Source organism: Monodelphis domestica, chromosome 5, assembly GCF_027887165.1.
Source record: "Monodelphis domestica isolate mMonDom1 chromosome 5, mMonDom1.pri, whole genome shotgun sequence".
NCBI classification, from domain to species: Eukaryota; Metazoa; Chordata; class Mammalia; order Didelphimorphia; family Didelphidae; genus Monodelphis; species Monodelphis domestica.
Genome location: NC_077231.1, coordinates 1,847,670 through 1,874,537, shown reverse-complemented (window position 1 = coordinate 1,874,537; position 26,868 = coordinate 1,847,670). Strand labels below are relative to the sequence as shown.

Genomic DNA, 26,868 nt, shown 5'->3' with positions numbered 1-26,868 from the left:
ATAGAGCAGATGGTTCAACAGTAATAAGGATTTGGGGAAGGGGCAGGGACTAGGGGGAAAGATCAATTCCGTTACAGTCATGTGTACGTGGAGGTCCCAATGGGCTGTTGATTTCGAGGTGTCCAAAAGCAGCTGCTGATATGGGGCGGGTGCTCAGGAAGTGTTTAGGCTTAGATACTTGGGGCTGAGATCCATCTGCATAGAAATGATAACTGAGTACATGGGAGCTCACGAAAATCGCCAGCCAAGTTAACGAGACAAGAAGTGAAGAGGGCCCAGGAGAGAGTTTATGTGGTATGATCTGGATAAAGAACCAGCAAAGGAGACTGAGGAGAAGCTGTCAGATAGGTAGGAAAAGAACCAGAAGAAAACAGTCATTGAATTTGATTTTGAAATGTCAATGTTGCCTCCATCTTCATTATATATATTGGATTATAGCTTTTCCTCCTTCCCTGATTTAGGTAAAAAGATTTTCTATGCAGATGCATGTCAATTACATGGGTCGTCAATGGAATCTATTCAGATTGCTTTTTTCCCAAGTTTGTCATATAAGAATTCATCATTCTTTCAACGTTTGACTTCTATTATTCCAAATTCACCTGAAAGTGCCGAGGGTCTCGGAACTCTTTTTTCTCTGAAAGTTCATTTATGACCTGCTCACTTTTGCTGAAATTGGCTTATTTAAACAATCTGTTTCTTGTCTACTAATCTGAATGGGTTAGGATTTAGTTGAACAAAAGAGTTTTTAATATCTTAGTTTATTTCTTCTTCATTTGTTGTCGTTTCTACCTTTTCATTTTTTATTTTGGTAATTTGACTTCCCTCTTATAATCACATTGCTTAAAGTTTAATCTATTTTACTATTTTAAAAATAGCTCCTAGATGTATGAACTCATTTTTAGGAATGTCTTCTATGATTGTCAGTATTTCTATTTTGTTGTTTGATTTGAATTTCAACATTTTTTGGTTTTTTTAGACTTTTTAGTTGCATTTTTGTTGATAAAAATACTAAGAGATCCAAAAGCTCCCCTAAGGATAGCTTTGGGTGAACACTCAAATTTCATGTTGGTATTATCCTAAACGAGATGACCTATTATTTTCAGGATTTGACCCACCAGTTCTTTTGTCCTAATTTTTTCCTCTCACTCCTGTCACTGAAACCTTTCTCTTCCAGACTCCCCAGTGACATAACGTCCCTGTATCATTCTTTCTAGTACTGGCCGCACTGTCGCTTATTGCCCTTGGCTCACTGGGAATATCCTCTGCTCCTTATTGCCACTTCCAGGTTCTCCCCCTGCCTCCCTCCATCACCTCTCCTCCTTGGAGGGCATACACTGGACATCTTTCATCCAAACAAAATCCTGGTAGCTGCCATGTATTGGTCACTTCTCCTCCCTTCATCAATGAGTTCACAATTTTTCTCTCTTCCCCAGCTCCTACATTCATACTAGTGGACATGCATACTGGCTCTCGCTCAATGGTTACACTGAGGTCCTCCACCTGCTCCCTTCTATAAACTACTCCTCTACCCCACCTCAGCCACACACAAAGATGGTCATTCTCTTGATCTTGCCATCACCCATCCATGTACCATGTCTAAATTCAAGGAATCCCTTTATATGCCCAGAATTATTGGCCTATCCTCTCTCCCTCTGCCTTCCCTTAACAAATCCTACTCATTGTCTACACCATGACCCCCAATCTCTTGGCCCCTAAGTTCTCTCCCAAGCCATCTCTCTTGCACTATTCAATCATCCTTTCTCCTGAAGTCTTGATGATACTCTTTAAAGATATTTTCTATTCTCCAGTCCCTGGTTCTCAAAACTAGTCCCTGATTTTTGCATCAAGCCAAGGATTATTCTCACCATCCACCATCTTCGCTCTTAGACATAAGCTACTGAATGAATAGAAAATCATGTGACCATTCTGATTGGGTCCACCAAATTCATGTGGTACCACTTCCACAGGGCCCTCACAGCTGCTAGGCAATCCTTCTACACATCTCTCAGCAACTCAGCAACCCACTCTTCACAGAAGATCTTCCAGATTTTAAAAATTTCTCTTCATGGCTTCCCTTCCCTCCATTGTCTCCACTGAAACCTTGCATCACGGTTTACTGAAAAAGTTGAGGCCATTCACTGACTTCCTTCTCTCGTCTTCCTAAGCTCATACAAAAGTGATCCTGCTCATCTCCCTTCTTCCTTATTTCTCACAAAGAGGTGACCCTACTCCTTACCAAGGCTGAACCTTCTAACTGTTCAAGTGATCTCGTTCCATCTCCTCTCCTCCAACAGATCACTATCTATAATCCCAACTCTTTTATTTAAGTTTGAACCAGTCTCCACTTGCTTATTTTCTACTGTCTACAAACATGTCCATCTCTTCCCTCATCTTCAAAAAGCCTGCATTAAGTCCTTCTATCCCTACTAAAACATCCTAAAATATCTTCTATTATTTGTGGACACAAACCTTCAGAAGCTATCTACTATAGGTGCCTCCTTCCCTTCCTTTCTTTCCCCTAACTGTCCTCCTTCTTCACCTCTGACAATCTGGTTACTGACTCATAATTCCACCAAAAGTTCTCTGTCCAAAGTTACTAACGTGCCCTCCATTGCCAAATCCCATGCCTTTTCTCAAATCTCAATCCTCCTGTCCTCCTTTTACTTGGTTAATCATTCTCTTCTCGCCACTTTCTTCTCTGTAGGTTTTGGGAACACCATTCTCTCCTACATATTTTGCCATACATTCTTTGTCTCCTTTGCTGGCTCCTTACTCAGGTCATCCTCTTTATCAGTAGGTGTCACACAGGGCTCTCTTCTCTTCTCCATCTATACTACTTCATTTGGTTATTTTTTCAGCTTCCAGGAACTTAATTACCATCACTATGCTGGTTCTCAAATTTACCTATCTTGCTCTAATGTCTCTGCTGACCTCTTTTCTTGTATATCAAAATGCCTTCCAGATATCGCAAAATGGATGCCCAGTAGACATCTTGAACTTTAACATTTCCCAAATAGAACTCATCATCTTTCCCTCTAAACCTTCCATCTACTCCTACCTTCTCTATAACTGTACAAGGCAACACCATCCTCCTAGCTCATACCTGGGGGTCATCCTTAACTGCTCATTCTCTCTCATACCTCCTCTCTCCATATCCAAATTGTAGCCAAGGCTACAATTCTTCACCTTGACAACATCCATCAAATACAAAACCCTCTATCTTCTGATACTGCCACCACTCTGGTCCAGGCCTTCTCACTTGAATTACTACAATAGCCTGATGGTAGATCCACTTGCCTCAAGTGTCTTTGTACTTCAATTCATCCTCTATTTAGCTACGAAAGTAATTCTACAACTCCTTACTCAATCCATTCCAGTGGCTCCTATTACCTTTAGGATCAATTACAAAATCCTTTGGCCCTCAAAGGCCCTTCATAGCCTAACCCTTTCCTAAACTTCCAGGCTTCTTATATCTTACACACCATCATGAATTCTTTGATCCAATTACACTGAGTATTTTCTTTGATTATTCCCATGCTTGGAATGCTCTCCCTCCTGAACTCTGCATCCTGGCTTTGAGTGCCCTTGTCTTCTGCAAGAAGAATTTCCCAGAGCCTTTGGTGTCTTCCCTTTATCAATTATTCTCTATATTTCCTGAATATTCCTTTGTAAAGTCACTTCAGATTACGTGATTACACTTTCTATATTTTTATTTTAATTTCTTTATTTAAATCTTCTATATTTTAAAATTTCTATTCAGCTCTAAATTTTTCATCAGGAATGCTTAAAAGTTTTTAGGGGGCAGCTGAGTAGCTCAGTGGATTGAGAGCCAGGTCTAAAGACTGGAGGTCCTAGGTTCAAATGTAGCCTCAGACACTTCCAGTTGTGTGACTGTGGGCAAGTCACTTGACTCCCATTGCCTAGCCTTTACCACTCTTCTGCCTTAGAACCAATAAACAATGGACTAAGATGGAAGAAAAGGGTTAAAAAAAAAAGTCCTCCATTTCATTAAAGGTCTATTGTTCTGTTTTTCTCCCCCCATCAAACTCCACCCTGGTATGACAGTTTATATTAAATTTTGCTGTGTAATAAGTTATTCTTAGTTTTACATTTAAATCTTTTTGTCTTTTGATATATAATATTCCCAGATCTCCACTCCTTGAAAGTGGTGGCTACTAAATCTTGTGTGATCCTGAATGTGGTCCTTAGGTGCTTAAATGCTTCCTTTTTGGCACTTTGAATATATTCTTTTCAATATGGAAGCTCTGATTTTTGTGTATACCATTCAGAGAGGTTTTAACTTGGGAGTTTCCTTCAGGAGGAGAAACTATTCTATATTCACTATATTAATTTTCGTTCCAAGATATCTCAACTTTCATTATTTATGAAAATTGATTTCTAGGTTCTTATTTTAATCACAGTTTTTAGGTAGTCCATTTAATTTAGTAAAAATATTTTTAATAATAAATAAAAATACGTTTTTACTGATCAGCTTTGCTTTTTATATCACCAGAATGTTTCCCAGTTATCTTTTCTCCTCTTCCTCTCAGAGAGGTATCCAATATAATACGTAGTTTAATCGATCAAGAAAGCCTGAAAACATATGTAATGTACAATAGCTCCGAACCTTTTACCTCTGCAAAGACAGGCAGGAATATCTTTTTTCACATCTTTGTTTGGAGTCTTGTTTTTTTCGCTTGCAAATTTTCTTTATCTTACAGTTTTTATTTCCATTTATGTAGTTTTGGTCATCACATGAATTGTTTTCTTGGCTCTGCATACTCAGTTCAGTATCAGATCATGTAAATCTTCCCATAATTCTCTACATTCATAATAATTCATTTTTTCCTGTGGCATCGTAATACTCGATTATATGCATGTACTATGTATGACCTTTTTAGTTATTCCCTAGTTGGTGGGCACACATGTTGCTAGCCCAATGATTCCTAAAGTTATCTTTCCATTATCTGTTTTGTAGGCGAGTTAAAAAAGAGACACCTTACACTTTCTTCTATATTTTTCCGTCTTTTGACTTTGTTTTACCATTTCTTGTCTCACGGACTGTTCTCAAGGAGTCTGTTTCTCTGACAAGGTTTTGTGCCTCTTATGCGAAGCTGTCAGTGATTTTTTTAGTCTTTCTTCCAAAGCTATCATCTCCCCCCAGTTCTTTCTTCTGTCACACTAATTTAATCCGTAATAAGCTGTTTAAACTTAAAACCCCGCCTTGGCTTCATTTTTTTCTGGGCTAGTTCTGATTCGGAATGTAACTACCTGATACGCATGATGTATTCTCATTGCTACAGTGGAGAGGTGGAGAACCGCTGTCTTGGAGGCTTTATTTTTGGTGTTTTGGATTTCTTTTCTCGGGGGTCCGTTCTTTACCTTGCAGTGTTATTTTGTTTGCTCATTCTTCCAATTCGTTTATTTGGTATTGGAACTCTGTAGTGGAATTGCATTCTGGGAATTTCTGGTGGAACTGTCCTTTATCAGCCTCTCTTCATTGGAATCCTGTCACTATGTTCTTTGGGTATTGAGTACAGTGTTCCTGAAGGAATGAGGTGGTCAGCTCCAGCCTTTCAGTGAGCCATATGTGGTCGTAGCAAGGGCACAGTATGACTGCTGCCCTCGTGGGCTTTTCAGGTTCCAGGTCATGTCTAGGTGAGACTTTGGGGCAGTGCGCAGTAGACAGTAGTTCACCTTAGCCTCTACCAGTGAGCTAAAAGGCTCCGAGTGAGAGGATGATGGGCCTATTCCTGTTCTGGGTCCTGAGCTGAATCTGTGATTCTCTCTGGGAGACTATAGTTTACTGAGTCTTGGATTGGGTCTTTGAGAGATCCCTTGTTGCTGGCCTGTGGTCTGGGAGAAGGGCAAAGTCAACAAACCATTTTACGTTGTCTTGTGCTATACTGCTGGCTTCTTTGGAGTCCTGGGACTTGAATCCCCAATTTACTCTCTGAGACACTGCCTCAGGCTCTGTTTGGTGCCTGAGGAATTGCTGCATCGACCTCAGCTGACTCTTGTTTCACAGCTGCTATTCTGATCGCTTCCCAGTGGGTCAAACTTATGATGGTGGGCTGGAATCTTACTAGAGTTTCTCTCTATATCTCTCAGTCATACATACTTCCTTAGATCTCTTCTCCATCACCATGCATGCTTTCACCCTGAATCTCTGAGCTGGGTTCTACTGCTTCCTGCCATTTCACTATTTTGATTGGTCTTAGCTTAGTAAAGTATTTTGATAGCCAACATCACAGCTACATTTTACATGCCATGAGATTAAAAAAATCCATTTCTGTGGTTGTCAGAAGTAACGCATTTGAGTACAGCTCATCTCTAGAAAGTCATCACTGAGAAGTCAAGGGGTTGTGACGTTCCATAAAGTACCTAACAAAGGGCAGAACAGACCTGGGGTGTCCTCTTCACGGCTATTCCCTAATGATGTTATTAGATTTATTTAAATGTCCTTTGCCTCAAACATCTCACATATTCTATTTGAAAAAAATCCTCCTATGCACAAGTATTTTTACATGTCAAGGGCCCATAATTATCTTGCTTAATGGCCCCATTTGCTAAAATTTCCCTTACTGTCCTACTGTAATTCCAAATACAACTCTAATTTGGTCAGATTCACTAAGAAGAAAAGAAAGATAAAAATGGGGAAATCTAATTAATACAGGGGAGGGAAATCTGTAAAGGAAATGCAAAGAAAACAAATATTTTAGAATGAAAAACCTTGGAACTCTGGGTATAAATAATGGATATTGGTCATTTTGGCGAGCCAAAGCTGAACCTTTTGAAGTCTCCATTTTACAAAGGAATCCTCCTTTTCCCTCCCAACTTCTCCCTGCCCATCATGCTCAACAGGAGGGAGCTATTCCGGATGTACCTGTGGGGCTCCATACATGTAGAGCACGAGAGCTTCTTGTTTCGGGATCACACACCACGCTTTCTGCCAGGGCTTAGACTTTTCCATATAATGAAGAAAGCTGCATATGACACTATTTCCAGAAACCTCTGCTGATTCAATCTGCAAATATGTAGCAAAGACAGCAAAAAGATAGACACACGTTATCCTCGAAGGATAGACACCAAGCCGGAGAAGTGACTTCTAAACACAGCAAACAAAATATGTATATTGCTATAATGTTACGTAGCACCATAGAATGTGTCATTATAATAATAGGACGCAACATAGTAGCTGTCTGGGTGGCAGCAGGGAATTGGAAGCGAAGGCACGGCAGTCCATTAGAGTGGAACACTAGCGCTCTGACGAGCAGGACCAGAACGCTGTACACAGTCACAGCAATGCCGCCAGGATGGTCAGTTGAGGAAGACTTGGCTACTTTGTTCCAGAGAGGTCCCAGGATGAAAAAACTGCAAATGGAGGTGTATGTTTTAACTTTCTTTTTCTTATTTGGTGTGCTGGGGAGGGAGAGTCTCTTGCAACATGGCTAAAAAAAGAACTGTAGACGTGGGGTTATACATAAGCAGGCATGATGGAGAAAGGGGAAGGCAACAGGCATCTCTTAAGTACTTGCTCTGTGGCAGGCCTTGTATTTACAGATAGGACCTCACCTGGACCCTTACAACAAACAATCCTATGAGGTGCTATTATGATCTCTAGTGGAGGAAAACAGGGCAGGCAGGGGACCAGAGTCTGGCCTGGTTTGAACTCGGATCCTCTGGACTCCAACTCCATTATTCCCTGTCATGACAAAGTTTCAATAATCTATTAGGCTGAGGCGCCCATTCCCCCATACCTCCAAGATTCCTTTCCTTTTCTTTTCTTCGCTGTCCGTGCAGCCGGTTATTATTTGATAGCAGTCTTTACACACTTTGTTCCATTTACCACCGTCGTATTCCAGCTGAGCTTTATAGTCGGAACATTTCCAACAGACAACCTTAAAAACAAGGAAAGAAAGGCACAGCGATCACATTCACAGACTGGCTCGAGCAGGATTGCACTAAGAAAAGGGTAAAGATCTGTTGCAAAACAGACGAGGCTCTTCTGTGCACAACGCCCTCGTTTCCTCAGCTTGTTTCACCTACGGAAACAGGTAGATGCATATATCCCAAGAGCTTGCTTCTTTCACTGCTGACAACACGTAAAACCACCCCCAAATGCCTCTATTTCACAGGACTTCTCAAGACGCACTTTCTGCTGGGCACGGGCAGGCTCTGTCTCCAGGGGCGGCTGTTAAATACTTTCAGGGAAGGACAGTGGCCTTTCCCTGCCCAAACTTCGGCAGCCTCCAGCTTTCCTGGCACAGCCTCTGGTCTGGAGTGAAGGAAAGCCCCGGCCATTGCACATCAGAGCCTCTCGCTCCAGACACAGATCTCCCACGAGACTGTGGAGCTTCGCTTTTCCTGGCTTATGCCTCAGTTGATCCTGATAACCAGAGGATTGTTTTATAAAAGAGCAGGGAGACACCTTGAGAGGGAACCCTTCAAGACTGGAGTTTGCTCCACTCAGTGAAAGGCTTCTTCAGAATAAGAGCTGGGATTTTGGTCCCATCCAATTAATGCAACCAGGGAAGGCATCAAACGGTCAGTCAATGGGCACAGGAAGTGCCTTTGGCTGAAGGGGATCAGATCCGCTTCTCAGCCAGCCTTGAGCCCATCCAGTGGGGGTCAAGGGAATCACCCCTGGGGGAGGGGCCAAGTTTCTATCCTTCTGCCAACCTGGCTCACTTCTATAGGCCAAAGACTTAGAAGTTGCCACATGCACTAGCAGTGGCTCTACGCCCCCAAGGTGGCAGCCGTGTCCTCTAGCATCAGTGGCTAATGGTAAAGTCTTCATTAGAGGCCGAGACACCCAGAGCAAAGGCAGCTTCAGGGCTCCACAGAGGCACTGATCCTCAGAGCCTGGGAGAGAGATATAGCAAAGACTTCCAGGATCCAGGAGGCCTCTCGAAGTCTGACCTTATTCTTCCCTGAAAGGAGAGAGTGTGGCCAGCCCTGGTTTTACAGAGTATGTTTACAGAATTCAGTCTTTGCTCTACTTGCTTAGTAAAAATCCTTTCTAATGCAAATTCCTTCTGGCATATCAGATGGAAAATGATGAATGGCAATAGTAAAACCTCCCCAGTGCTTCAGGGGTAGCCCAAGAATTTCAAGGGAGAAGTAACTCGTTTCCCTTTTGGTCCCAGACTGCCATTATGAATAGGTAAAGCATTATCTTAATCCCGAAACACTGCTTGAACCTCTGTAGAATATTGTTTGGGAAAGTCCGTTTTCTTCATAAACAGTACCCTCGGGCCATAGGTAGGCCATCCTCATATTTTAGAGTGGAGAAAAGGCAGAGTGGTGCTTAGGAGTTGCTATATTCCTTCTAATACCTTTTCTGCAGTAGTAATACTGTCTGGTTTTTTCCGAATTGATCGGAATCTTCTCTTCAGATATCTTGGGAATTTATCCATCTTTCAAAATTATGTCATGCCCAATGGACCAATTCTTGGAAATCTGATCCCATATGATATTGCACTTCATTTCTCCCTTCATTCTTCTTTCTATCTCTGACCTCTTCTGTCATCGATGGGTCATCTTTGTTCAACTGCCTCCTGCCTGGGAGTATTCCTTCAAGATGGAGATCACTGCCTGTTCTTCGTTCATGAACTCACATGACTAAAACGATTACCTCCCAGATTTATTCCTCTAATCACCAATGACTTAATTGTGTGAATTAAATATGTAGGAGACCACCAGATGCCAGAAGTCTTACATAGGGTCAACAGCCCTCTCCTTGGCTGGTCTTAAATTGTCTGGCCCAATCGTGGGTAACTGGGCCTCCTAGCCCCCCACTTGTTAAATGGACCAGGGCTCATGGAGAAACTAGGACTTCATAGACCAGAAGTAACTTGGCTGGGGGCTTTGAGTTAGGCAGACTGGACACCTTATTTCTCTCTTCCTTCCTTTTTACTAATAAATACCTATAAATTTAGTATAAAGTCTCCAAGATTAATTTTTATCTAGAACACTATGATGCCTAGTGAATAAACCTTGTGAAGATTAAATTAAATTTCTCTAAATTTAATTTTCCCGATTGTGAAAATGAAATTAATGAACTCTCCCCTGATCGTGAAGATTAAATTGTAACCCCTGCCCATTTTTAGATTTAATCACCAAAAGTGTAAACACCCCATCCACACTTGAGTGGGGGAGGTCTGTGACCCATGTGTGTGAGAGTTGGTGATGAATCAGAATCGAATGCCTCCTGGGCAGTCCTAAAGCAAAGCTTCAACTATGATAGGTAGACAAAGTTTGGGGAAGGCACAGGAAGTGATGCAAAATAAAGGGAAGTATAACTTCCTGAATGCAGTTCCACTTGGAGTAGAGGCTGAAGAATAATCTGCTGACTGGACCAGAGACCCTGTTCCTGGTGAGGCTGTTCTTAAGTCTCTTCCTTTTGGACTGACACGTGGTGAGTGAAAAGGCCGACTCCTTTCCTGGATATTGTCTGAAGAAACTAGCCTCAGGAGAGACCTACCTCTTGAGAGAATTTTCCCTAGGTCCTTGGCTTTGCTGAGGCCAGCTGAAACTAACTCTGCCTGCCCGGGTTGAGCCAGGGAGTAATTAGTGCTCAGGCTAGATATCTTACCCTAACCTCTCTCTGATTTTCTTACTACACTCTATATTTTATAAATAAATTGCAAATAAATCTCTTTGGAATCAATATAAATTCCTGGTGACCCTATATTAAATATAATTCAGTCCAACCTTTTAATATAATTAACCCCATCCCCCCCTTACAAACGAAGCCCCATAAAAGTTATTTAAGGCCCTCAATTATCTGGTCCCCAAGGCACCTACTAAACCTTATCTTCTACATGTCCCAACATATCACGCTTTTCTAACTAGTCCGACTGAACACTAGTGGTAGACATGCTCTGCTTTATCCCACTTGCCTCCTCTTCATAAAGTTGCTCCCTCTGTTTAGAAGGCCTGTTTATTCTAAACTGACCCTTCCCATGGCCATTTGTTGAAATTTGACCCACATTTCAAGGTATGGCACAAGAGCAATTTTCTTCCCAAACGGATCTGGCCAGACAGAAATGATTTCTTTTTTTGTTGGCACTTTGTTTCTTCTTCGCTTATGGTATCTGTCCTCATTTTACACTGTAGTCCATGTATCTGTCTCCCACTTCCTGTATTGGGTCAGAGGCTTAATAGAAAGAACCTTATCTTTACCTTCCTGTGCCACTCAGCAAAGTGTCTTGCATGGAAGAAGGGCTATTAATACAATACTCGACACTGCTGCCCCCAGCCTGCCAGCAACTCTTGATGAATTCCCTATTCTTTGAATTTTAAATATTGCTGCCCTGGAGAAATGTCCACACAGGACTTGGGATGTATGCCTTAGAGGGAGCCATGCTTGAAGTTAGAATGAGCTTCCTAAGAATTGGGTTTGGGAGACTGCCTGCAATGCAAAATCTTTTCCTTCCACTGTGAAACGGTGACATGGCAAGGATTCCAACATTTGAATAGATGCCAGGAAGGCACAGCAGCCCATCTCTGAATTACGTCTCTCCCATTCATTGAAGGAGACTTTTGGAAATCTCTAATTGGGGTAGAGCTGCCCAGGCCTACAGACTCTGCTCATTTAGGGGAAAGGCCAAGCCTTTGGCTGCTAGGAGGCTCAATGGCTAGAGTGCCAGGTCCGGAGGTGGGAAGGCTCATTGTCCTGAGTTTAAATCTGTTACTAGCTGTAGGACCCTGGGTAAGTCACTTAACTCTGTAGGTCTCAGTTTCCTCATCTGTAAAATGAGCTGGAGAAGGAAATGGCAAACCACATCAATATCTCTGTTGAGAAAACCCTAAATGAGGTCACGAGGAGCTGGATTCAATGGAAACAAATGAATGGCAAAATTAATACCATGAAGGTGTGTGTGTGTGTGTGTGTGTGTGTGTGTGTGTGTGTGTGTGTGTGTGTGTGTGTGTGTTCCTCTGTAATATGACATAGTATTTTTATTAGTTGAAAACAATTTTCGGAGGAGTCCACAGATTTCACCCCACTGCCAAGGGGTACACAACACAAAACAGTTAAATGTCTGTGCACTAGAAAAAAGAAATGCTCAAAGTTTTGGCAAAGTGAATTGCTTCGGGATCCTTTGATCTAGCTTATGTGTGGGGGGGCTGTTGCGAGAATGAAGAGTTACCTGCAAAGGCGCGTCTTTTCTAGGAATCGATGTTGATCATTATTCAGCCCAAAGCTGCCTCAAACTTGAACGGAAGTCAGTTTAGAATCCTTGGAAAGGAAAGATTTCAAGGTAGAGAAGGGGTGGGGATGTGTGTAGGAGGGAAACCTTTAAAGAAATTCATTTTGGGGAATCAAATCAACTGGCCCACCTCATCTGGTCCTAGGAACCCTGCCCTACCGAGAAAGACGCAGAACTTTTCTCTCCGTGTGGAGAAAAATGGCCTTATGACCTTAAAAAAAGGAACTGCCTCCAAAATAAAGGAAAAACCCAAATAGGGTTTTTTTTTAAAGGAAAAAAGGCAGTATTTCATTTCATAAGAGATGATTTTGTATACGTATAACCCAGTGGAATTGCTTGTCAGCTCCGGGAGGGGGGAGGGAAGAAGGTAGGGAGACAACAAGAATCATGTAACCTTGGGGAAAAGTTTAGAAAGATGATTCTGATTTGCCTAATCACAGAGTGATTTGGCAGAAAACCAGACGCCAAGTCACTTTGGAAGACCAGAAAAGACCACGCGTTTGCAATTTCTTCAGTGAAAAACTAAATTAGAACGGTTTTAGTCACAAAAATACAAACTGCAGGCCTCAAAATTTCATCTCTGATCATAAATAGCTAATTTACTTTTTTTAAAAAGATGGATTCATTAGAGAAAAAGAAAAGGATAAGATTCTTATTATATTAATAATGTGCCCAAAGTAAAACAACACACAATAAGGGTTGGTCGAATTATTCCTCTCTGTGTAATGAGCAAAAAATCCTGTAGAAATGTTATTCAAGAAGTAAGGACATATTGCTGAGAAGAGTATACCCACTTCCAAAGGAATGCTCTCAGGACAGGCACAAAGCCCCAATCCACAGGGTTTTACTTTTCAAAATAGAAGGGGCAGGTTCCACGCTCCCCCATGATCCTCCTTGGGGAGAGGTCTCGTCACCCTTCTGGGACGTGGGTGAGGACGCAGGCTCGGTAGTTCATGATATTTTTCAGTTCCAAGAACAATAGGAACCATGAATAAAATGGCTTGGCACGGCGCTGATGCCCGGCGCTTCTCCTACAGGTTAGCTGATGCTACCCGGGCTCCGGGACTACAGAGTCCGCCTGCCAGCCCCATCCAAACCACACACCATCTCCCACAGCTGCTACTTACGTGTCCGCACGCTCGGCAGTGATGCCTCCTCCGCGTCAGGGCGTTAAAAGACTCTTTGCATTTCATGCACATGGTGACCTCGTTGTCTCGGATCCATCTTGGGGCCCTTTTCCCAAGCTCAGCAGTCTAAAAAACCAAGGGACCAATTGGGCAATGCTTTAGCAGGAAAAAGGACTTCTCCACTGAGAGTACAGCTGCGCTGTTCACGCCACAGTTCTGAAATCCCATGCAAAGATACAGCCTAAAGCATTCGGCTACAAATGTACAGAAATGATAACATGATAATAACAGCTATTAAAAAAAAAAAAGAGCCTGACTAAAAAGCTTGTTTGGACATCATTTAGGGAGCCTGCTAAAAAGAAAGAAAGAAATACTTTGTAATTCCAACACCCTCAGAATCCAAAGAAATATATGAAGTAGGGGCAGCTGGGTGGCACAGTGGACTGAGAGCCAGGCCTAGGGATGGCAAGTCCTGGGTTCAAATCTGAGCTCAGATACATCCTAGCTGGGTTACCCTGGAAAAATCACTTAGGGCCCCCACCCCCCTCTGCCTTTGAACCAATATAAAGTTTGGGGTTTTTTAATTACAAAAAAAAAAAAAAGATGCTAGCACATAGCCATAATCATTCGTACTAACAACCCCCCCCACCCCCCATCATGTTAAGAACTCAGCTAGACTTACAGACACCTCCAAGTGAATGTCATTATCTTTTGCTATAGCATTTCTGAACGTTTCATGCCTTTGATGAAAAGCTTCAATAGTATTCTGGAGTGCCTAAAAATGGAAACAATTCAAAATAAACATTAAAGAATAGTATGCAAAGCTGATGAAAACCCAACACGAACCGTTTCCAATGGCCATCACCTATCAAACAGTTAAAGATGTCCTCTCGACCGAAAGAGACATCGTGGAAAAGTCAAAAGGAAAAGAGGGATCGTCCTTACCTTGATCCAGTCTTCTTTGTCTTGCTCAGAACTAAAATATAAAATGGCAAAGTTGAGAATAAATTCAGAAACAGAAGTAGGTTCCAACTAGTGCGTGCAGCTAAGCCTAGTGGAACGCTTTTAATGCTACTCTACAATTTCCAAACACTTAGTGATGCATAGAAAGAGTTATAAAATGATATTACAGATCTCTGGCAGTTCAACAAAGAACATTTTTCAATACGACTTCAACCTCTTCACTCACTTGGCACGTAGAGACCTGGGGGTAGAAGAGACGACTGTACCCACACTGCTATCAAATCCAGTCCTCTCCCCCATGTGCCCTTACGTCCATGGTGCCCTTACCTGCTGTCTTAGGATCAATACTAAGTATCAGTTTCAAGGCAGAAGAGCGGAAGGGCTGGGCATTGACTTGCCTGGGGCCACACAGCTAAGGAAGTATATGAGGCCATCCAGGAGTGTAGGTCCCATCTTAGCCACTTAGCCGCCCCGACAAGGCGGTATAACAGGTGCCATGGGTGGCAGTGTGGCATAATGGAGAAGGCACTTCATTGGGGGTCAGAGGACCTGGCTTCAGATCTTAGCTGTTATTATTTCCTACACGGACAATTTCTTCAATGGACCTCTGGTCCATCATCTGTACAGTGAGGAAGCTGAGACTAGGTGGTGATGACTGATTTCCTGGGTTTCTTCCAGCTCTAAATCTATGACCCCTTGACCCATCTACTTTTTCAGTACTGTGGGAATGATAAAGTCCTCTGCGATCCACCAAGTCGAGAACCTTTCCCTTAAAAAATCTTCATAAAACAAGTTAATGTATATAGGCATCTTAGGGGGCTCTTTGGACTATTTCTGGATTTGGAATGTGGAACTAATCGTTTGTTGCTCAGTCACATGATACTTTGCTAAGCCCAATATGAGCAGATGAAAATGTATGCCATTTTTTAAATGCTTCCAGAAAAGAAATAAGATAAGGGAGACGACTCTAGCAAATTCTCCGAATCGAACTTGAATTCCATCCGTACTAGTTTGGATTCGTCTTATACTAACTGCTGAGATACCAGAAAAATGCCTGCATTTCATGCTCATTACAAATTACTCAAGTTTGCTCTAGTTGAGGCAACAATATCCATTTTTAAAATTCTTTCCACAAGTTACTTATTTCATAAGCCTAAACATGTTTTAAATTTTGTTTTCATCTCTTTGGGTTCTCAATGTATCTCTCATTATAAATGAGTATCAAATGAAAATAAAGCATTTTAGCATCAATAGCCCAGATAACTCAAATGCTCATAATAACTATATTTAAAAAATAGTCGGAGAAGGAAAATGTATTTCTTTGACTCCTAAGTTAGAAAATCCCACAAATGTGGTCAACTGAGAGGGTTCCTCTTTGGAAGCCCTTATCAAATGGAGTTAGATGAAGTTCTACACTCAAAACTATAGGCTGAAAACTCACCCCCCCGCCCCCGCCCCGCCCCAGGAAGGAAAGGACGTTATTCATCTCAGAATCCTGCCCAGACCCCAAGTCTCACAACTTCCTTGAAAACGTGTTGACTATGTATTTTAAACCGGCAGGACTGCCTTTCTGGATCTTGACTAAGACTTACAGATTCATCCGAATGATGCTAAATTCTCCTCTTTCAACATGCCCTACACAGGAGGTTTCCTTACATTTCTGGCCACATAACATCACTTTCAGACACTCCTTCCACATCTTTGGCCTCTTTCTTTTAGAATATGCCTACACAATTGCTTAAGTTGATTGCTGCCCTCAGCCAATTGTTCAGTTTTCAGTCAATCCTCTATAGCTATGGTTTTAACCCCAGGGAATTCCTTGGAAGCATTCCAGCAGACTCGAAGAGGTCCACAGAATGTCCTGGGAAAGGCATTCTTCAGCTATCCTATCTTGGAGTCACGCAGGTGCTTTTAGCCTTTTGCCAAAGAGGAATGGTTCTTTTACCTGGCCTGTAGTTCCAGTGTTCGTTCTTTTCCGGAAACCTGAAACGTGTGGGGGTATTCCTCATTGTGCGTTTCTACGATTTTCATCCCGTCGATCCCAACTCTAGTTCGAACTGAGAATTTAGATCCCACCAAGCTGAATTTTGGCACACAGTAGAGCAACATGTTGTTGAACTGTAACAAGACAAAGTACACCTCAATAGACAAGTAGAGAAACAAGGAAGGGAAAACCCCGGGACTGACTTAATACTTGGCCCCTACTTGGGCCACTTTCCCACATCGTCAAACTCCCTAAATCTGACTTAAGATTTTGAAAATGCCCCATAAATTTCAACATTGCTTTCAAACCATTCCTTTCCCTCACCTCATAATATAGCTAGGTTCTCTCCCTTATCTCTTCAATGTAATGAGGTTCTTTCTCTCGCCTCTTACATAGTTAGAATCCATTGTGTTCATCAGCTACTACCTACATCTCTTCCTTCATCTCCTCTTGGAGGCCATGTCTCAGGAGGATTAGTTGAAGGACCTGGGGACATTTAGCACGGATGAGACAAAGCTGAGAAGAAACGTGATGGCCACTTAGGCTCCGAAGAGTTGTCATGTGGAAGAAGAAGTAACCTTTTTCTGTTTCCCCCGAGAGGTCAGCGTAAACTGAAGACTTCCCAGGAAAGGGAACTCAACACCTTTCCAGGTAAGGCATTCAGGTTGCTAAGTCTTATGTAGTTTCCCTTCTTATTTCCTCCAGCATCTATGTCCTTTTCTCCATGCCCAGGCCCAGGCCCATCACCAAATTCAGGCCTCCATCCTGGTCTACCACCTAATAGCGTCTTTGAACAAAAAAATCCTTTAACATAGGTTATCTAACTATGTTCACATATTTCTGTCCCATAGAGCAATCTCCTACAACAAAGAGAAAGGAAACAATTCCGCAAAAGTACATAACATAATGAAAAAGTTGCCTTTTGCAAACAATGGCAGGGGGGGCAGAATTCTCTTTGGAAATGAACCTTGTCATAATTCACAACATTCTGTTTCCTTTGAAAAAAGTTTGATTTTTAACATTCTTTAAAAAAAAATTGGGGGGTTCCAAATTCTCTCTCCCTCCCCCCCTGCCACCCACGGAGAAGGCTAATAGTATGATATTAATGATACATGTTAAATCAAATAAAACATCACCCCCATTTGTTATATCTCAGCATTCAATTTCAAGCGTTTTGATGTTGCTCCTTCGACTTGCATTGTCAGAGTTACTGTGAATATTGGTTTCCTGGCACTGCTTTCTTCACTGCATCAGTTCAGTTTTCCCTCCCATGCTTATGCGAACTTCTATTTACAATAGGGCCCAAGGAGATGCTTCACTTCTACTTGAGTTTGAGTCCACTGTCTTAGAATACCTAGATTCCTTCAGAATTGTGCTCAAGTCGCCCTTCTACATGGAGCCTTTTCTGGCCCGCCCCCGCCCCATCTTTTAGTGTCCTTGTCAGCTGAGAGTTATTTTTCATCTTCTTGTATATGTACACACTACCTGACCTTGAGTCTGGGGACCGTATTCATTTTTTACTTTGAATCCCTTCCCTCACACATACAAGGTGCTTAGCGGAATTGAATTCAATAGTACAAAATGATGTCATTTTAGAAGAGAAAAAGAACTAATAGTCAGAGGCGAGAAGGACTCGGTGTTACACACATCTCTAAAAAGTCTTCTGTAGTAAGAGGTACCTAAACTGGGCTTTGAAGGAAGTTCGGGATTTCACAAGGGAGAGGTGAAGAGGGAAGGAATTCCAGATAAAGGCAGCCACTTGTGCAAAACCCCGGGCGTGGAGAAGAATGCGGTGTGCTTAGGTACACAATAGTAGGTCAGTTTGAATGGAAGAAAGTATGTTGAAGGTGATGAATTATGAATTAAAAGTACATGGCTAGGTGGGAGCCAGATTACAGGAAGTTTTAAATGCTAGGCTGAGGAGTTATACTAGAGGCAACAGGAGGCACTGAAGATTTTGGCACGTATAGGGGTAGAATACAGTCAATTTTTTTAGGAATATTAATTCAACACCTGTGTGAACTGGAGAAGAGTTTAGAGGTAGCTAACCCAATTAAGGATATAATCCAGTAGTCCAGGTAACAGGGAATGAGGACTTGAATAAGATTATGTGAGTAAACAGAATGAGGATGAGAGATGGTCAGGACTGACAAAAGAATGGATATAGAAGGCAAAGGAGAGGAGTTGCAGGTGGCTTCAAACTTAGAAAAATGAGTAACTAGTAGGATGGGGGTGCCATCAGCAGACCTGGGGAGAATTAGAAGATGGATGGCTTCCATTTTGGTCCTAATGAGTTCTTTCCTATCCTTACCTCTTCGGATTGTAGTCCTCTTGCATAACTCAGTTCAGGAGTCAAATCCCATGTGAGTCTTTCTCTGGGTTTCCTAGTTGCTGGTGCTTTTGTCCTTCTCAAATGACTTTATTTTTCTACCTATTGTATTCTCTGAGTACGGTATAAACTACTGGCACACAGGGGTGTTCACTGGATTGAGTTATAATTATACATGTGAGAAAGTCTTTAGCTGGTTCTTTTTTAGAGAGATGAGGCAAAAGATCGATGGCTTTAGGGTGTAGTGTATGAACTAGGAGGAGAATAGGGCATATTAACAGAAACTGTGGTGAAATATGAATTGACTACATACCAAAGAGCTTTACAATATCCAACTTTATCCCAGTATACTGGGGTTAGGAGCCATTACACGAGCACATTTCTTGCTAAAAGATGGCATAATATCCCATTTGTTTAGCCAGCCTAATTACCATGGCTCCTTGAAACATTGCTGAAGACCAGGAAGTAGCCATGTTATTACACTTAAAACATAACATTTTGAACAAGCTTAGTTATGTGGCATTCTAGTCCATAGCAGATCAGAAGCAGTAAATTATAAGTTTAACAGAGGAAGGAATTATAAGTGAACGAATAGAAGAGATATTTATGTCTTAATAACTAACAGCTGACAGCTGAAAAAAGAGGAAGGAAGCAGAAAAGTGCTATTGAAATTATTCATGATGAACAGGATCGATGTCTACAAGAATGCAAGGATGGTCTGACATTTGCAAAAGTGTGAAAATAATTAATCCTATTAATAACAAAATTAGGTGATTAGATTGAGAAATGCCCCCCAAAGCCCAAAGATACTGCAGTGGTTTTCCATTTCCTTCTCCAGTGGATTAAGGAAAACAGAATCACACGGCATTGATTTCTGTTAAACAAGCCTTAAGGTGTAGGCATGAAAGGACAATTTTCTTTAAAATGTACCTAAAACTGAGAATGAGCATTATTTGAAACAAACTGGGGACTTGGCTTCCTTTCTCTGCTGCTGCTTGACCGAGTTAGAAATGTGTGTTATTGTAATAACAAGTCAGAAAGACCTAGTTCGAGTCTAGCTTCAGACACTTACTAGCTGTGTGATTCTGTTTACCTTAATCCACTGGAGAAGGAAATGGAAAACCACTGCAGTATCTTTGGCCAGAAAACCCCACGTGCAGCCCGGTCTATGGGCTCACAAGGAATCGTACCTGGCCGAATGACTAAATCACAATGGTGAGTTGATACTAGAGGTTTGAGTAGAATTCCTACAGCCATGAGTAGTGTCAAAGAGGCAAAGAGGAACTGTTTTACATGAGCGACATCTTTTTAACATAACTTGTCCTTGATGGCTTAGCTTGAGTTGTTTTTCTTGCATTCGACCATCCGTGAGTATCTCCCGGTATTCTAATGTTGAGTAGGAATTATGGGGTTGGCCTGAGCCCAGAACACAGGAGACAGGGAACAAAAACTGGAAAGGCAGGCTCAGACTGCTGGATCTCAGGCAAAGAAACCAATACTAGTCAAGAACAAATCAATGTGGTGCTGATACCTATGCCAGCAAGAGGGAAAACAGAAAAAGAAAACTATAGACCAATTTCCCTAATGAAAATTTTAAGTAAAATAGTAGCAAGGAGATCATAGCAATGTGTGGGTTTTAAAATTAATATTCAATTACGATTATATTTTATAAAGTTTTCTTAATAATAACAAAAGTAAAAGAACTACCTGAACGCAGCACGGTTGAGAGTAAGAGAGCGTGAGAGGAGTCACAGCAAACTTAAATACAATCATGGAAAGAGGAGGACGCAGGAAAAGGGAAAAGGATTCTAGGTAATACAGAAAGGAATTTTGAGTAATGTAGTTTTTAGGGGTTCAAGCATTTCCAACTATACAAATATCAGAAAAATACTGTGGCCAGGTGAGATTTATAACCAAAAATGGAGGGATGGTTCAAGATTAGGAAAACTATCAGCATAATGGATCATATCAATAAAAAACTAGTATAAATCATGTGAGTATCTCAGTAAGAAGCAGAAATGGCTCTTGACAAAATATAATACTATTTAAAACATAAGAAAGAGGGGGCAGTGGGGTGGTTCAGTGAATTGAGAATCAGGCTTATAGACATGAAGTCCTGGGTTCAAATCTGACCTCAGACACTTCCCAGCTGTGTGACCCTGGGTAAGTCACTTGACCCCCATTGCCTAGCCCTTACCACTCTTCTGCCTTGGAACCAGTACACAGTATTGATTCTAAGACAGAAAGTCAGGGTTTAAAAACAAAACAAAACAAAACATACAAAAGCATAGAAGCAAATAGAGCTCTCCTTAAAATCATCAGCAAGTATTCTCTGTAACGGGGATAAGCTAGAAGCCTTCCTTACAAGATCAGGGGTGAAGCAAGGATGTCCATTCTCATCACTGTTTTCCATATTGTACTAGAAATGCTAGCTAGAGCAATAAGAGGGAAAAAGTTGAAGGAATTAGAAGAGGCAACGAGGAAACAAAAGTATAATATTGTGCTGCTGATATGATGGAAGACTTGTAGAATCCTAGAAAACTACCTAAAAACTAATTGAAATAATCAACAACTTTAGCAAAGTTGCAGGATACGAAATAAACCCACGTAAGTCATCAGCATTTCTGTGTATTTCCAACCCATCTCAGCAGCAAGAACTAGAAAGAGAAATCCCATTCAAAATCACTGTAGCAAATACCTTGTTTACCTGCTGCTAAAACAAATCCAAGAACTATATGAATACAATAACAAAAGACTTTTGCACACAAATAAAGTCAGATTATTAATTGCTCTGGGGTAAGCCAACCCAACATAATAAAAATGACAACCCTACCTTAATTAATTTAATTACTCAGTTGCCATGCTGCCAAAAATTATAGATCTAAACAATATTTAGACCTAGAAAAAATGATAACACAAATTTTCTGGAAGAACAGAAGGTCAAGTACATCAAGGGAATTAGTGGGAAAAAATGTGAAGGAAGGTAGCCTGGGCTTAGCAGATCTCAAACTGCATTTTAAAGCAATAATCATTAGAACAACCTGGCATCACTGAGAAATAGAGGGGTGGATGAGGGGGAGAGATGAGGCACACAATCCACCACAAGTGACCACAGTAATCAAACGTTTGATAAACACAAAGATCCAAGGTTTGGGGACGAGAACTTATTATTTGACAAAATAATAATGGGACAACTGGAGGACAGTTTGGCAGGAAGTGATATAGATTAGGTATAAATGAGGTATATATGTTGATCTCACATCATATACCAAGATCAGAGCAAAACAGATATATGATTTCGCCGAGAATGGGGCGACACATAGGGAAATGAGGGGAGCATGGAATCGTTTATTTGTCAGAACTATGGATAAGGTAGGAATTTATGACCAAACAAGAAATAGAGAGCATTATGATATAGAAATGAATAATTAGGATTATATTAAAAAGGCTTTGCATAAACAAAACGAATGCAGCCCAAGCTAGAAGGGTAGGCAGAGAGTTTGGGGAATATTTTTAAAGCAAGTCTCTGATACAGGCCCCATTTCTCAAATATAGAGAGAACTGGGTCCAATGTATAAGAATACAAGTAATCCCCCAATTGACAATTGATCAAAGGATATAAACAGACAGTTTTCAGATGAAGAAATCAAAGCTCTTGGTAGACATATGGAAAAATGCTCTAAATAACTACCGAGTAGAGAAATGAAAATAAAACAACTCTGAGGTACCACTTTGCACTCACCAGATTGGCTATTATGAGAGAAAAAGGAAACGATAAATGTTGAAAGGGATGTGAATCCACTATTGGAGAAGTTGTGAACTCATCCAACCATTCTGGAGAACAATTTGGACCTCGGCTCAAAGGGTTATAAGTTTGTGCATACCCGACCCAATAATACAGCTAGATCTGTATCCCAAAGAAATAAAAAAAAGAAAGTAAAAAATAAACAAAATAAAAGGACCTCTTTTATAGCAGCTCTTCTTTGTGGTGGCAAAGAATTAGAAATTGAGGGTATGTTCCTCAATTGGGAAATGACTGAACAATTGTAGTATGTGATTGTAATGGAATACTATTGTGCTCTAAGGAATTATCAGCAGGACAGTTTCAGAAAAACCTGGAAAAACTTACATGAACTGATGCAAAGTGAAGTGAGCAGAACAAGGAGAACACTGTACACAGTAACCTCAACACTGCACAGCAATCAGTTGTGAATGACTTAGCAATTCTCAACAATAAAATGATCCAAGGAATCATGATGAAAAATGCCACCCACCTCCAAAGAACTGAAGGATGGAGGCATACTATTTTGAATTTTTTAAGTATTTTTTCTTAGTCTGTTTTCATTCACAACATGACTAATATGGAACGGTTTTGCATGATTGTACATATATTAACATAACAAATGGCTAGCCATCTCAGGGAGTGGCATAGGGAAGAAGGGAAAAAATTTGGAATTCAGATAAAAAAATGAATGTTAAAATTGAGAAAAATATTACTAAAAAAGAAATCAATGGAACAGATCTGATAAGACTTAGAAATAAATGTATATAGCAATCTAATATTTGATAAACTCATATCACAAACTCCTGGGGGAAGGAGTCTTTATTTGACAACTGCTAGGTGTAGATCAGAATTTTATACATTCTACTGCAAATTCAAAAGGTGAAAAAAATTAAATATAAATGTAATTATAATTATGGGTAGAAGAAAAATTCATATCTAGGCAATGGATAGATCAGACCCTGAGACAAAATTAAGAATATCAAATAATATTAAAAATCTTTTGCACAAATGAAAGCAATAATGCCAGTCAGAAGGTAGCCTATACTATAACTGATGTTCATAATATATGAATGAATCCTCAAGGAAATGCTATTTTCTGTCGCCTCTGAAGTAAATAATCCATTAAAAAAAGATTTTCATAAAAAATGAATAAACAAACCGAACATTTTTGCGACAAGAGTATACACTCCAGTTTCCAGGAAAGTTCTTATTTAGACAACTTGATTCCCCTAAGATGAATACATGAATATAATCTTTTTGCAAGGAAGAATTCCAATTTCCTAACATACGCCTGAGAATTTCAGTGCTCCATAATGCTGCATCACTAGTAAGATACTTACTAGGAAAAGATAACGTTCCTGAGCTGATGTGTTTCGAGCCGCGAGCTTAAGGATCTGGCCTTCCCGGATCAGCTCGTTTGAGGGATTCACAATGTCTTCCTCTTCACCCAACATTTCATAAACTTCTAATAGCTTTTTAAGATTCTCCTAGTAGAGTCAAAGAACAAGTGAAAGCCTTTAAAAAGAAATCACAATTCAATATTCAGTTTTAAATTTGAATAACTCAGAATTATTTTTAGTGAATGAAGTATGAGGTTAAGAGAGTGACAAATGTTTCATTCAACTGTAAAAATCAATCAAACAAAAGAGGTCAACCTTAGGAGGACAGGGGTGAGCTGGGTGGATGCAGTAGCAAAGTACACTGCCTCTGGAGTCAGAGGATCTAGGGGCAAGTCATTTAACCTCCCATGGCCTCAGTTTCCCTATATTTAAAATAAAAGAATTGGCTTCAGTGATTCCTTCTAGCTCAAGTTCTATACCTGATGGTCTGAAGAATGAAATTTATCTGTAATCACAAATATAGCAGGCCAGTTAGGTAGTACAAGTTTAGAGTGCAAGGACTAGAGGTGTGAGGATCCAGGTCTAAATCTGGCCTCAGACAGTTCCTAGCTGTGTGATCCTGGGCAAGTCACTAATCCCCAACTGTCTCACCCTTGCTACTCTTCTTTCTTTAATTGATACTAAGACAGAAAGAGACAGAGGAGAAGATTTAAAAGAAATAATGCAGAAGGCTATAATGGAAAATATAATGAAAAAAATTTTCTTCTCAACCGATAAGTGGAGTTATTTGTGGTTAAAGTACAAACAATTCATCAACTAGGTCTCTTCCCTCTGCTCAAAACTACCTACCATTTTCCGTATTGCACTATTGGAATGGCTTGCTGCAGTAGAGATAATTTCAAGTGATTCTGTATGGAAAGAAAAATCATAAAAGCAAATAAATAGCACTTACTCCTCCTCATAATGCTGCATTGTTGACTGGTATGTAAAATTAAAAGGAAAAGTTAGAAATTTGGGATCAAAGTCATACATGAAGCTCTCAGGTTTAAGGTCAATAGATCATGGACTTTTTAAGATCAGGAATCAAGGTGATGGAATCCTATTGTGCTCAAAGAAATGATGAACTGGAGGGATTCCATGTGAACTGGAACGACCTCTAGGAACTGATGCAGAGTGAAAGGAGCAGAACCAGGAGAACATTGTACACAGAGACTGATACATTGTGGCACAATCGAATGTAATGGACTTCTCCATTAGTGGCAATGCAGTGACCCAGGACAATCCAGAGGAATTTATGAGAAAGAAAGCTATCCACATCCAGAGAAAGAACTGTGGGAGGGGAAACACAGAAGAAAAACATAGGATCGATCACATGCTTTGACAGGGATATGATTATGGTTTCAATGTTAAAAGATCGCTCTACTACAAATATGAATAACATGGAAATAAGTTTTGAACAATGATACATGTATAATCCAGTGGAATTGCATGTCAGCTCTGGGAAGGGAGAGGGAAAAGGGGAGGGAAAATCATGAATCATGTAACCATGGAAAAATATTCTAAATAAAATCAGAAATCAAGGCAGCTAGGTGGCTCAGTGGATGGTGAGCCAGGCCCAGAGATGGGAGGTCCTGGGTTCAAATTTGGCTTCTGGCACTTCCTAGCTGTGTGACCCTGGGCAAGTCACTTAATCCCCATTGCCTAGCCCTTGCCACTCTTCAGCTTTGAAACCTTTGAAAGCTTTGAAAAGGGTTAAAAAAAAATCAGAAATCAAGATCTAATTATCTTTTTAAAAAATGGTGGGAGGCAGGGGTCAGGAGGAGCTCCTCTTTTGGGTAGAGCTATCACTTTAAGATTTATTGCCAGATTTAAAGTGTGAAATTAGCACAGTCTGATTTTTCCTCTTCAGAAGCTCGTGATCCTAATTCCGTAACACTGATTCTCTGCTAGCCAAATATCAGAGGTTATTGTTCAGTTGAGCTGCAGGGTTATCCTACCATGTAAAAAAATAGCTTCTTACTTTTAGCATCCTTCCAGTCTGGGGAATCAGGAGGCAATGTCCTTAGATAGTCCTTCACAAGCAGCTCGTAGCGGGGGATTCGCTGTACAGGTTCTAGCATGTGATGCTGTAGTGTCAAATTCCCACAGATCTTTTGTTTCTGGAAAGAGAAAGATACTTTAAAGAAAACTTTTTTCCCTTTCAAATTTAAGCTAAAATAAGTCGCCGGGTGAAAAGATTTTCATTTGGAACAAGAGAAGGGAAGAATTCAGCAGAATTCCTGGTGGTGAAGAACCGTTTCACTACTTTAGCTCAAGGGCTTGGTGAAGGTCAGTCTGCTAGATGTGAGATGGTACGCTCAAAACAAGTATTTTGAAAATCAGAGGGTAGGAGAGGCCCAGTGGAGAGCAGACCCTTTGAGTCAGGAAGACCTAGATCTGAGTCTTGCCTCTGAAAAGAGTCTGGCCCTCCATACAGTCAATTCACCCTTCAGTACGCCAAGCAGCGATAAAACTGTTGTAGCACACGGGCTCATCTGTACTGATAATTTCTTCCCTGAGAGTTCCCTAAGCCAATGAAATAACATCTCTTGTCCAAAAAATCCCAATTACAGATCATTCAGTCTGTGGAATCATCAGAGAAGCACAGTAGACCTTGGGCACCATTGTTGCCTTTTGGAACAAGAAGAAGTGGAAAAATAATTTTATAGAAAGTCTGCCCCAATTGAGCCTGTGCTATGGGTAATTAAGAATAAAACTAGAAGCAAGAGAGTGTGGAAAATCCCTGTCAAGATTTCTATAATACCTTTTTTTATGAGCTTAACCATCCATCAGCCATGGTGGATTCCAACCACATTGGATTCACAGCCCTGGCGTAGTACAGGAGGAAGTAGAAATCGTCCAAAAAGAGACATGAAAAGAAGCTGGACTAGTCAGAAGTCCGTGTTGTTGAAGACACAATTTGGAGGGCAAGGAATAATCGTTTTCCCGGGGAGGACACCAAATTCAGAGTGGAAAAAAATCAATAGTCCTCAATAGTAACAAAACCCCCCAAGAAAATGACAAAAATAGCCAACCCATATGCCTGCCTTCCCAGGAATTCCTCCCTCCCTCCTATGTTGAGTGGAC

The 26,868-nt window shown here is 40.9% G+C and overlaps 1 protein-coding gene across 7 annotated transcripts in view; it reads right to left on the bottom strand.

Moving 5' to 3' along the window:
- FGD4 (FYVE, RhoGEF and PH domain containing 4) overlaps nt 1–26,868 on the bottom strand; it is a 195,045-nt gene that overhangs the window by 6,526 nt on the left and 161,651 nt on the right. For 6 of the 7 annotated variants that reach the window (XR_008911933.1, XM_001377269.5, XM_056797377.1 and 3 more), the window contains 9 exons: nt 25,763–25,901; nt 24,592–24,650; nt 23,743–23,889; nt 16,251–16,423; nt 14,288–14,318; nt 14,025–14,117; nt 13,343–13,468; nt 7,761–7,901; nt 6,887–7,027 (listed from right to left, as the gene is read on the bottom strand). Coding sequence is in view for 5 of the 7 variants with exons in the window: in XM_001377269.5 (XP_001377306.3) it covers nt 6,887–7,027; nt 7,761–7,901; nt 13,343–13,468; nt 14,025–14,117; nt 14,288–14,318; nt 16,251–16,423; nt 23,743–23,889; nt 24,592–24,650; nt 25,763–25,901 (1,050 nt within the window). In the remaining 2 variants the exon portion in view is untranslated. Of the gene's footprint in view, nt 1–6,886; nt 7,028–7,760; nt 7,902–12,155; nt 12,245–13,342; nt 13,469–14,024; nt 14,118–14,287; nt 14,319–16,250; nt 16,424–23,742; nt 23,890–24,591; nt 24,651–25,762; nt 25,902–26,868 lie in introns of those variants that run through there. The other variant, XR_001624618.2, reaches the window with a different exon arrangement.